Source organism: Protopterus annectens, chromosome 1.part0 (genome assembly GCF_019279795.1).
Source record: "Protopterus annectens isolate FY-2018-M chromosome 1.part0, PAN1.0, whole genome shotgun sequence".
Taxonomy (NCBI): Eukaryota; Metazoa; Chordata; order Ceratodontiformes; family Protopteridae; genus Protopterus; species Protopterus annectens.
Genome location: NC_056725.1, coordinates 1,399,539,527 through 1,399,552,635, shown reverse-complemented (window position 1 = coordinate 1,399,552,635; position 13,109 = coordinate 1,399,539,527). Strand labels below are relative to the sequence as shown.

Here is a 13,109-nt window from a genome sequence, read left to right as displayed (position 1 = left end):
CTCATGGACACCCTATCTTGATGGAAGATTAGGAAGGGTTGTACTGCCATTAAGGCCTGTAGTTCAGAAACCCTCCTTGCTGAGGTAATTGCCAGTAGGAAAGCAGTTTTCCATGACAGGTGCTGTAGATCTGCTGTTGCTGCTGGTTCAAACGGAGGGAGTGTCAACTTTTCTAGCACGAAGTTCAAATCCCATGCTGGTAATAGTGGTTTCCTAGGAGGTTTTACATTCTTGATCCCTCTGAGGAACTGCCTGAGTAGAGGATGTGAAAAGACAGGTGGATCAAAGCTGTATTCTGCCGAAATAGCTGATGCATGTATCTTGGAGGAATAGGACAGGCCTGTATGTAGAAGCTCCACCAAATACTCCAGAATGTTAGCAATATCTATGTTTGACACATCTTTTCCTCTTTCAGCACTCCAAATGACAAACCTTTTCCATTTTCCTGCATAGTTCCTTCTTGTTGGTCTGCGGGCTTCAAGGATAATGTCTTTAACCCTTTGGGAAAGATTTGGATTAGTTGCTATGTGATGTTCCAGGCAGTCAGTTGTAAAGTTTTTAGGTTTGGATGCATGATGCTGTAGTTGTTCTGAGTTAAAGGCATCAGGGGGTATTGACCACATTTTCTCCTGAGACATGCTCCTCAGCAATGGGTACCAGTGTTGTCTTGGCCAGTTCGGAGCTATCAGGATTATCCTTGGACGTTCCTCTGATTTTCAGTAATACCTTGTGTAACAAAGGAAGAGGTGGGAATGCATATGCTGTCAGGCCTTTCCAGCTGAAGGAGAGCGAATCCACCTTCCATGCAAGTGGGTGGAATGTCCTTGTGCAGAATTTTTTGAGCTGGTGATTGAGAGGGGAAGCGAATAGATCTATTTGTGGCATTCCCCATTTCTTTGTGATGGTCTTGAAGATGTCCGGGTGTAGCATCCATTCGTGAGCATCCGAGGTGGTTCTGCTTAACATGTCTGCTAGGGTGTTCTCTTTTCCCGGTACAAATATTGCCTGTAACTGGATGTTGTAGCTGAGTGCCAGATTCCATAGGTCCAAAGTCATTCTGCATAGGGGGTATGAATGAGTGCCTCCCTGTTTGTTGATGTACCACATGACTGGTGTTGTCTGTCCTTATCATCAAATGGCCTTCTTTGAGGAATGGTCTGAATTTTTGGATTGCCAGTTTTACTGCCAGCATTTCTTTTTGGTTTATGTGCAGGTGCAGCTGGTCCTGAGTCCACAATCCTTGCACGCATTTGTCCAGCATGTGCGCCCCCCATCCTAGGTCTGAGGCGTCTGTTGTGATGGTTTGACTTGTTCGAAAGTTGTGAAAGGGCAGGCCTGGGTTTGACTGGCATGCTTGAGCCCACCATAGGAACTCCTGTTTTAGGCATGGGATTAGTGGTATTTCTGCTTCTAGGCTGTGCCTGTGTTGAGACCATAAATTCTTTAGGTACCACTGTAGTTTTCTCATATGCAGTCTGGCATGTGGGACCAAGATTATGCATGATGCCATGAAGCCCAAGGCCTGCAGAACTTTTCTTGCTGTTAGTTTGTTCTGTTTTGTTAATGCCAAGAAGTAAAGAGGGAGTTGTTTTTGTTTTTCTGCAGTTAGGAATGCCATTTGTTTTACTGTGTCCAATTCCACGCACAAGAATGTTCTTGTTTGGGATGGTATCAGCCTTGACTTTTGTAAATTGACTGTGTATCCCAGGGCTTGTAGCAAGTAAATGACCCTTTGTAAATCTGTTGTCAGCTTGCTTTTGTTGTCCGCTTGTAGCAGGCAGTCGTCCAGGTATGGATAAATTTAGATTCCCTGCAGTCTGCAGTGAGCGATTACTGATGCCAGACATTTTGTGAATACTCTGGGCGCAGTAGATAAGCCAAAGGGCAATGCTGAGAATTGATAATGCTCTGATCCTGCAAGAAATCTGAGGTATCTTCTGCAATTTGGTCGAATGGGGACATGCAGGTATGCCTCCTTGAGATCTAGAGTTACCAGCCAACACTCCTTGCCCAGCATGGGAAGAAGTTGCTGTAGGGTCAGCATTTTGAATTTTGGGACAATGATATATGTTTAAGATGGACAGGTCGAGAATAGGTCTCCAACTTTTTTCTTTTCTTGGTACTAGGAAGAGTCTGGAATAGAATCCTTTGCCCTGTTCTGTTATTGGTACTCTTTCCACAGCTCTCATCTTTGTTAATTCCGTTATCTGCTGTAGAGCTTCTTTTTTCTGATTTGGAGGCAGGTTTGGCATTCCTCTTTTTACTGGTAAGGTGTGGAAGTGGAACCGGTAACCTTGGTCTATGGTTTGCAAAATCCACTTGTCTTTTGTGATAGTGCCAATTTTTCGAAAATAAGGCTAACTTTCCGCCTAATGGTGCTGCTATTTGCTCCTTGGTAGGCGGAGTTAGAGCCAAGTCACTGTGATTGTCCTGTTGCAGTGGTAGTGGTTGTGTCTGTTCCTCTGTTATTACCTTGCCACTGTCGTCCTCTGTAGGCACCTCCTCTGGATTGATTTCTGCCTCTGGAGCGTCTATTCCTGCCCCTTTGGGATCTTGTGGAGTCAGGAAAGGACCAATTTTTGGCAGGCCAGTTCCTGCTAAACCTTGGGGGCTGAACCTGTAAGAAATCTTTAACTGTTTGTACAGATTTTGCCTTTTCTTCCATTTTCTTCATTACCTGCTGGGCAGGTGTACCAAATAAACTTGCCTTATTCATAGGAGCATCTAATAGCTTAGCTTTAACATGATCCGGTAAGGCCTGCTCTTTCAACCATGCATGTCTTCTTATCACTGTGCCAGTCATGGCTGATCTAAATGAAGCCTCCAGTGCATCATAGCCACATTTTAAGGAATGGTTACTAACCTGTTGTATGTTATTCACCATTTCTAATACATATTTCTTATCTATAGATTCATCAGAGGATACTTTTTTAGTTAACTGATCAAGCATAAACTCTTGGTATTGGATCATGTGAAACTGACCGTTTAAAGCTCTAGCTGAGAGAGTAGCAGAGGTGTAAACTTTTTCCCCCATCTGTCCAAGGATCTGGATTCCCTTTCTGAAGGAATAGGGTTTTTTGCTGTGGTCGAGGCTACTGCCTTAGGTCCCTGGGAAATAGTTTCGGGGTCTGCCAGTGGGGCCTTGTATAGGTGGTGATGAGTGCCTGGAACCCTGTAAAATCTATCAGGTTTGGCAGGGGCTGGAGGTAAAGAATCAGGAGCAGTGCAGACATCATTAAATGCATCATCCACAACAGGCAAAACAGGAGGTATAGCTAAGGGCCTATGTTGTGGTAAATGCAGAAAAGTCCTAAGCCTTTTTCTTGAATCTGAGAAATCTTGTCCCTGCCATTGAAATTGTTCTCTCATGGCATGTAAGGTTTCCCCAAAGGAAAATTCCTCTGGTGGAGAGGCAGCTGGAATGGATTCTTCAGCATCGGAGTCTTCATAAGTGGAAAAAGGATCCTCTGGCTGTTCTAATGTCGGAGTCATCCGCAGAATCAGAGGACACTGGCTCTGGGGGCTCCGTCCTAGGTCTCTTTTCTGGGGGCTGAGAGGCCCTGTCTGGGTGAGATTGGATCCCCTAATTAAGGATATTAGATCTTCTGCCAGAGTGAGCATTTGTGAACTAGAGGTGGGCCTGTGTGAGGGAGGTTTAACAGGCACTGACTTAGCAGATTTGGCTGCTTTAGCCCTGGCAAAGGCCTTGATAGACATGGCTGCAGGGGGTCTAGCAGCACCACGTGCTGGGGTAGAAACATCCAAAGGGATGGTGTCTGATAACTCACTAGAAACCACAGTTGTAGGTAAAATTTCTGAGGCCGATTCAGGTAAGGTAGCAGGAGCCTCAGTAGTAGCCATGGATTCGGCTGAAGATTGACCAGTTCTCGGTTTCGGCCGAAACAGAGACACTTGCGGCTTGCTTAACCGTGGTTTCGGCCGAAACCGCGGACCGCGAGTGTCTGTCTTTTTCCTTGCGTTTAACAATTTGGGGTAGTCTGAGGATCCGACGGCATAATGTAAGCAAAGTCTGAGCCGAAAAATTGTTCAGAAAACTCCGACAGACGCCTGAGCGTTCGTCGGTTGAAGGAAGAGCAGGCCGAACAGGCTGCTACGTCGTGGTCTGGGCCTAAGCAAGGCAGACAGTAAGAGTGGAAATCTTTGAGGTATTTGTTTCCCACAAGTTGAACAGTTATTGACTTTTTCTGACATCAGCTGAGGCAAAAAAGAGTCCCCAACGGGGTACTTAGCTTTTTAGAAGTCTTCGAAGTAGTATTCGGTAGTAGTAATCTCTGGATCTGACCGACCGGCACTTGCGAACAGCTTCTGCTTCGGGCACCACGCGGCAAGAAAGACAGAGGAAAATGGAGTCGGCTGATGCCTTTATACCCAAAGACCAGCAGAGATGACGTCGGGTGAAGTGCGACATCAGCCGAAGCCGGACCCAGACTTTGGAATCCGGCCGACCGAAGGGCTGCCTGACGACAGGACAACCCATTTGTTATGACTGCAGATGCATCCATGAAGGACATCACCCTCAGAAGCAGATGCCTGCTCAGCGGCTCCGGACCCATCTGAGAGATTAGTTTCTGTAGGTCCAATACCTCGAGTTTCCAGAGGCCTAGTTTCTGTAGGTCCAATACCTACAGTTTCCAGAGGCCTAGTTGTCTCCACGTGGGAGTCTGAGGCGGCCTGTGGCTGAGGTAGCAGGCATCAGGGGCTGCGAAAGCACCTCACTGAGAACCGGCGAGACTGGCCTAGAAGAGGTTTCGGTTTTGGACCTTGGATGCCTGCCTTTATCCTTGTCCTTGCATTTTTTCAGATTTGCGGTAGGCTGATCAGACTGCATAGTATAATTGAACCTTCGGCCGTAGTGCAAAGCAAAATCAAATAGTCGTTTTATAGTGAGTTTGTTAAATCTAGCACAAAACCGACTAGTGATGTCATGATCAGGGCCCAAGTATGGAATTGGAAGTCCTTGAGGTATTTTCTTCCCACAAGAAATACAATTAACTGACATCAGTCAGAGGCAAAAAAAAAAAGTTTCCCCAACGGGGTACTTAGCTTTATTGAAGACTTCGGATCTGAAATTAGACTTCAAAAATCTCAGTAGTCGGCCAACCGGCACTTGCGAACTGCTTCGGGCACCGCGCAGCAAGAAAGACTGAAGAAAATGCAGTTGGATGCATCTTGTATACCCCTGGCGCACTGAGGTCAGGGAAGAAGTGACAACAACCGACACCGGACCAAGACTTTGGAATTCTGGCAGACTGCGGGGACCGCCTGATGGCAGGATAACCCAAGTGTAATGACTGCAACAGTGTAACACAATGAACATCCTCTGGTTCTCTAGGTAAATCTTTAAGGTTGCCAGACTCTACAAGTGGGTTGGTCTGGTAGAGTTCCTGGCCTAGGCAGAACAAAAAGTTCATGTGAATCTTTGTGCGGAATTTGACGTCCACACCTACATTTCTCTTTTCTAGCTGACACTGGCCAAGAAACATCAGCAAGCAACCAAAGCTCAAGCAAGAAAAAAGGTTTTCCCCAACAGGGTACTTATCTTTAGATGAAGACAGCGAAGCGATTGATAGATGTTCGACTGCGGCAGAGAAGTTCTGGGGTCTGTGCATGCAGACATCACATTTAAGGACCATGGGCTTATGGCTGTGTGGGTGACTTCCCACACACCTGGCAACAACCAGGCTTACGTTTGTGTTGGAGCTGGACGTTCGGGTCACCTGAGGCAGAGGATCCCCAGTAAGAATACTGCAATAGGACACGCAAGGGTCTCCCACCAGGGACAAGGTCACAATATCCCTGTATTCATCCCTTACAAGTCCCATTATGGAGCAGAACACCCCTTTCGGCATGTACCTCGCAAAGCACATGCAGCAGCTAAGTTCCTCACCAGGAGAATCCAGGGCTTCAAACGTCTGTCCTACACTGACAGGCTAAAAGCCATGCCCCTCTTATCAGTTTTATATAGATGCCTTAGAGGTGACCTCTGTCTGGCATACAAAGCAATCTCAGACTCCACCTTGATGGGACTGCTGCATATCAGTAAATCAAGCTCCACGCCAGTAACCTGCACGTGTGACCTCAACCTAGTCTGAGACATCAGTAGGACTTGCTGGCTCAGAAAAATAGGTAAGCCAAGCTGTAATTAACACTTCAAAACATTTAGCCTACTTCCCAAAGTAAAATATAAATACCTAAAGTGGTAAAAGTTAATTTTACCACTAGAGTAAAAAGCTTTCCCATTTCAACTGATCAATAGCCAGTGAGAGTCATTTTAAGCTAGGAAAAAGTTCAAAAGGTGGAAGCACCCCCCATAGGGAGCGTCTGTAAGCTATGAATAGCATCCCCCCATAGGGAACACCTGTTAAGCTATGAATAGCCACAGTTGATCACTGAAATCCCAAAGAACACACTCTTCAGTGGCTGAAAGTTCTGAAGGGCTTGGTGTCAAAAAAGCTTTGGAAGCTAGACGAATGTTACATACTTAAAACACAACTCATAGCTTAGACTACAGCAGCAGTGATCTATATGAAGATTATAGCTCACTCACTCAAAAGCATATGACTGCCATGTGAAGACATCCGCTTGCTGCTGCAATCTGACAGCAATCACAAGACAGGGGATTAGAAAGTTCAGATAGTTATGGTGGTGGTGCATGTGACTTTCTTTGGACAGGAATGGAACAGATGGAACAAGTCAGTATTCAAGACAAAAGGCCTATTGGTCCTCAGACTTCATGGGGCTACAGTGGTGTCAAATCCCAATAATTGCAGAAAATTGTTCACACAAGGGTGAGTGCACAGAAGATGCAAGAGAAGCACCTCACCACACACTAAAAGTGGTGCACACTCCTGCGCAAGTGACTAAGGCTTGAATGAATAAAAAAATATAAGGCCTACACCAGTGTCACAGCACTAATGTATCTGTCCACTCAAACTGAATCTTCCTCTCAAATACTGCATTTAACATGTGACCAGGAGAAAGAGCACTTTTGTGAAGAAAGAATTCAAGTTCGGATTCTAATCTTTTTTTCTTGACTTGAGGGATGGGACTGCAACTCCACGAGCCACGCTGTGTATTCAAAGGTTTGACCTATGCAAGAGGGTCAGTCAAGGTTTCTACCACAGGTGAACAGTGCTAAAGACAACCTTCAAAAGCTTTGATAACTGGGGGTTCTCTCCAACAGTAAGCGAGGGGTAGGCACCCCATGCAATGGTAGAACACAGACTCACAATGACAAACTTAAGCAGATACCCGGTTTCTGAATCCCTTACTTTCTCCCTCTGTCCCAAATCTGACAGAACATAGTGAAGGGCTTTCCTGCCCCCGGCTTCTCATGTATTCTCCATAAGGTAAACAGGAAACTTCGTGCCTGAAGTAATCCAAGCGGTTCCATTTCCTCCAGGGAGTGGAAAAACAGTGCCACTGCAAGTCCAAACTGGTACTTTGGAGACTGCAGAAGCATATTTAAGACCTATGCTTTATGCCAAAGGAGAAAATATCCTCACTACAAGAGTAGAGAGGAAAATGTAAAAAAATATATTGAGAACAAGGGCTGGGTGCATCCTTCTAGCACAGGAAATGTACTTCAGTGCAGGACAACCCAAATTTTAGTGCTGAACAGAGGATACATAAGGAAATCAGCTACCCACTTCAGAAGGCTTTGAGTCAGATTTAGACAGATATCTTAACATACACAATCTACATCTGTTAAATCTCCATGGCACTAGTGAAGTATGTGGAGTCCACAGATTCACTGTTCAAGTCACAGTAGTCTAAAAAGCAGACAGGAGAGACTACACTTCATATTTTTGAAGTGCAGACACCTGTCAAGCAAATATTACCACCACCATGGTTTTCCAGCTAAAAAATTAAATGTACATGCAAGACCAGTCCAAGATTGAACTACAAAGAATCTTTCAGACAGTATTCAAACTTACCATGGGCTTGTCGTAAAAAGGAAATCCTTGCATAGATCTTAAGGCATTTGTAGCGCTGTTTATTTCTTTGAAAATAACAAAAGCTTGACCTTTCATCTTCAAACTTCGTGAAACCAAAATATCCAGAATTTGCCCAAACTGAGAGAAAATAGCATACAGAGATTTCTTCAACTCTGAAAGACAAGAAACAAAACGTTAAACCTGCCAAGAACTCTACAATCTGGTATTGCTCCTGGATCAGCAAAACAGCACCTCAACATGTGTTTCATGAACACATGCAAATGCATTAAAGTACAAAACCCTACTACATACAAACTATTGGAAAAGTTAGCTCAAAACCTATAGAAAAGGAAAAATGCAAGGATACCAGATTGTTTACTACAGCTTGATTACTGTTCTTGTACTAGTTTATCCAAGTAGTTATAATGTCAAAACTTATGTAAACCAAACAGCCAAAATCCTGCTTCCTTGACAGCACAGAATAATAAAATCCCAACTATGGTCCAGGCAATGCAATTTCAGTAAGCATGTTATACACCTGAGAGAAGCAGGGAATCTACTGGGGAGGTGCTGGGTGTCATTAGAATTTCTCTGTAAAGGGTAGTGCTCACAGACACGGGCAGATAGGTGGGTATGGCAGAAGATGCAAATGCTCTACAGTCCTAAGGCAAGGACTCACTGGGGTCGATCGCTCATTTGTCTGCCAGCTCAACACCTGACATTAACACACCGCAGGAGGGGACTTGAGCAGAAAACCCTACAAGCTATGCCAAGATTTCTCACTTTGCTCCTGTTCTACAAACTTCAATGGACACATCTCACCTTAAATCATGCACAAATAAACTGGGCCGTCCCATGAGCACAGACTCAAAGGAGGGAGACCCTTGTCAGTGGTAGCAGACAATTCAAAAACAGCATTGGAACAGTCCAGTTTCATGTGAAACCTTCAATATGGTGGAGCAAAATCCTACTTGTGTAGTAACCAACATACAAGCTGCTTATAAATTACAGAACAGGCAGTGTGACTTACAAATCAAAACATTTAGAAACAAATGCTGCAGTTACTGATTAACAAGTCATTTATACTTCAGGTTTGTTATATCTGCATAAAAAGCAAATGGCTTCTGCTCATTCACGCTGCAATTACCTACTTAATCCACAGGACAGCAAAGAAGTTGCAGTGTATCCCAACGCTCAGTGGACACAAAGCATGAAAGACTCATCCTGAACAGGATGCCCACCAATTCATCTGGAGCACATCTACAGATAGTGAAAGATGTAACCAGCACCACCACCTGAATAACTTTCCATTTTCCATGTGTAAACTCCACACAAGGCACCTCAGTCAAGAACCAGACTGGGGAACAGAGCACAGAGGCTGCAAAACTAGAAAGTCACCTAGGCCAAAATATACAGGATGCAAGCCTTTGAAATTGCAGTGCAGCCTTACAGGCTACAACCTGTTATTGCAATCAACACTTAAGCTCCTGCAAGTTTACCTCACAGGACAAACTGATGTACTAGTCAAAACAATTTAGTCCCTGCACTTCATTTCCAGACAGTCATTCACAGAAGATTTGAAAGTGGAGGGATAAAAGCTGATGGAGAGATAGGAGGTACAAGAGGAGAGGAAAAAGGGAGGTACAATAGGAGGGAGGAAAAATGGGACCTAGAAAAAACATGATGCAAGAAAACTGTAGTCTTCAGGCAAGGAAATTAAATGGAAGTTAAAAATCTGTAATTAGGAGTCTTCAAGGAAGAAATTGGCCAATTAGAAATGAAGCTGTGCCAGCTTGTCAGCAATTTGTATGTGAATGTTGAGACAAAGTATGTGTAGAGTCCGTAAACTAGGACAATTGTTTTTGTACTAATTTAGATACAAGTACTGTTTGATGGTAGTTGCAAGAACCAAGGGAAGATTGCATCAAGCAGCTGGGCTGCAGAAATTGCAGTAATCACATACAAAGGTAAGCAAGGCTGTAAGGGATGGACGGTTTTCCCTACAGGCTTTTATGAGCTAGTGTGGTTGCAAAAATTAAAAGGTCACAGACCTATGGAAGAGGCAGTGCTTGCAGAACTGGCCAACAGGAAGTGTTACACGAAGGGCTTCAGGTTGCATCTTGCAACAGAATGTAGAATGAAGTAAAGTTATCTGCTAGGAAAATTGCAACAAGAAAGAACAGTTGTGTAAAATCCTACCATAGTTCTAGATGTCCTTTCTACATGCTGCAGTATACAAAAGAGATTCCACCTCTGGCAGACTTGTACATCTGACCAGTATCAGAAAGTCTTAATGCTACTGTAGGTACATGCTGTATGCATTGTGTGCCATGCTGGCCATAAAGATAGGTCTGGTATAAAGCAGATGTCAGCATGCACCTACCTCAAAACTGTACACCACCCAGCACTAGTCAGAGGTCCTAGTTGAGAAGCATACAAGCAGGGGAACTAGGCAAGCATCAGGGGGAAGACAGGTGGGGAAGCAATACTGCAACATGCGGAAGAGGACATCTATGGTTATTCTAAGATTGTACACAACTATTCTATGTTCTATTCATATGCTGCAGTATTTACAACTTAAGGGAGAATGCCAAAGCTCAAGCTTGGGACAGGTTCGGAGGAGCCGCCAATGTCTTCTGCACATCTATGCAGGATTTCTCTTGCAAAACCAGATCTGGACTGGGAGATGGTGTCAAGCTTGTAGTGTTTAGTGAAAGTATTGGACAGAAAACCATATAGCTGCCTCCACAGTCAATGTCCAAATCTTTAAAGAATGCCCTTTAGGAAGAAACTGCCTAGTAGAGTGAGCCTTCACTGGGGAAGTAAGACTCTTACCATTAAACAGAAGGACACAGCTTTGGAAATCCATTTGGAAATAGTCTGCTTGGAAACTGACTGACCCCAGAGCTCTTGGGTTGGCAAGAGACAGATGGTCAGACTTGGGGAAAAAAAGTTTGGTTTCGTCAAGGTAGTACCAGAGCTGCCTATGCACATCTAGTGTGTGCAATATTCCCTTAGTGGGACACTGAAAATGAAAAAAGTTAGGAAGGTTAATGGACTGATTTAGGGATAACTCATTTACCACTTCCGGCATTAAAGGTAGGGTTAGTGTGCTGGGAAACTCGCTCTATGAAAGTTAGTGAAGAGGGGGATTGGACATCAGGGGCTGTAACTCTGAAACCCTTCTAGCACAGGTAATGGCCACTAGCAAAACATCAGGTGCAATGCTGCAGAGATTAGGAGCTCGTTTAAAAGGTGCCAGTGTAAACTTACAAAATTGAGATACCAAGGAGGAGGAATAGGTTTCCTTGGCGGTCTGATATGAAGGACTTAAGGAACAGTTTTACCTCTAACCTAGAGGCCAAAGATGGAGATATAGGCAGACAAGCAGAAATGGCCAAAAGGTGAGGAGTCCACCAGAGTAGGACAACCCAGCCCTCAAGTCACACAGGTAAGGCCACTGGCACATCAAGTGACAGCCGTTGTAGGTCCTTTGTGACACCAGATGGAAAATCCTTTCCATTTGGAAATGTACGATTTCCTAGTTGGTTTTCTAGTGTCCTGCAGAATTTGTAGCACATCCTCTGAAAAAGGTTTTTACAAGCAATTAAAATTCAATCACCCACAAGGTCAGGTTCATGATTGACAACTGTGTATGTACTAGAGTCCCCCTTGTCCTGTGAGTAGACGCATCCCATGGGGTAACTTGTGATGATTGCCCTTGCCTAGGTGCAGAAGGTGGAACGAGTGCTGCCTCGGCCAAAGGGAATCACCAACAAGATTTTTGGCTGATTCTGCTCAATATCCAGTAAGAACTTTTGTAGAACAGGCAAGGGGGTATGCATACAGAACCACCCCCCCTCCAAGACAGTGTCCACCTTCCACACCAGGAGATGTGGGACCCTGGCACAAAATTTTGGAAGCAGTCTGTTCATGGGGGAGGCACATATATCAGAGACATACCCCAGAAATGGACTAGATCCCGAAACATCCCTGTGCAACATTCATTTGTGGGATTGGGTTAGGAACCAGACCGCCTGAAGGAGATTTGGCTTTGTAAGGCCAATTCCCAGGACAGTAGGGCTAGTCTGCATAGAGTACATAAAAAAACAAACCATCTCTTCCGCCCCCCCTTGTTGATGTACCAAAGAACTGTGGTGTTGTCCAAACCCACCTCAGTACTCCTGAACTAGGATGCTTTTGAAGATTTGCAGTACAGTGCCCTTATCTCCTTTACATGTCCTATGCTGCCCGACTGAAAGAACTCCAGCTCTATTCAGTCGCTTACCGCTTGCTCAGAGGTGACCTTTGCCTAACATACAAGGCCATGTCAAACCCAGATTTGATGAATATGCTTCACCTCAAAAAATCTAGATCCATCAGAGCCACAAGGGCGAGAGACTTAAACCTCGACACTGCTATTAATAGGACGTGCTGGAGGGATAGATTCATCACCCAAAGACTCCCTATGCTGTGGAATAAAATCCCGGTATATGTGAGGCAGAGCACCTCACTGGCCTTGTTCAAGAGAAATCTTGACCAATGGATGGGAGATCGCAGATATACCCCAGGGATTACCTCAGTGTCACTGCAATAATGGGTATAGTTCCCCATACTAAAGGGGTGGCGTAAGCCACAAAACTATGGGCTAGGCTTGTAAATGCCCTCTGGCAGATAGCCTAGTATGAACCTATGAACATAGATATGCTCCTGAGCCTGTTTGCGAGACCAAACATATCCGACTCTCCAGCTTGAAGATATGCACCCCAACCGGTGTCTGAAAAGTCTGAACTCTGGGGAAGGAGGGGGTGGTTGCAGAGATAGCCCAGGGTTTTTGTTACCTGCAGGATCCACCATTCTAGTTCTCCTTTTATGCAAGGGAGAAGGGGGAACAAACTAAAGGATGAGTGTTGCATCCATACAGTTTGATACCAATGTAACTTCGTGTGCAGTCTTGCTTGTGGTATAATGGGGATAGTGGATGCCATGTATCCAAAGAGGAAACCCCTGGCTGTCAATGACTGAAGAGGAAGGATGCTCTGAAAATATGAAGTCAGGAACAAGACCTTCTGTATGGGAAGTGAGGCTAGTAGCATTTTGTCTGTATCATGCATCCAGGAAAGTGTAATCCTGCGAAGGGTTGAGAAGATT

At 44.7% G+C, this 13,109-nt stretch overlaps 1 protein-coding gene across 1 annotated transcript in view; it reads right to left on the bottom strand.

Moving 5' to 3' along the window:
- Positions 1-13,109, bottom strand: part of SNRPA (small nuclear ribonucleoprotein polypeptide A) — a 526,049-nt gene that overhangs the window by 249,416 nt on the left and 263,524 nt on the right. The window contains exon 3 of the mRNA XM_044067214.1: positions 7,959-8,131. Within this exon, the coding sequence (XP_043923149.1) occupies positions 7,959-8,131 (173 nt within the window). The remainder of the gene's footprint in view (positions 1-7,958; positions 8,132-13,109) is intronic.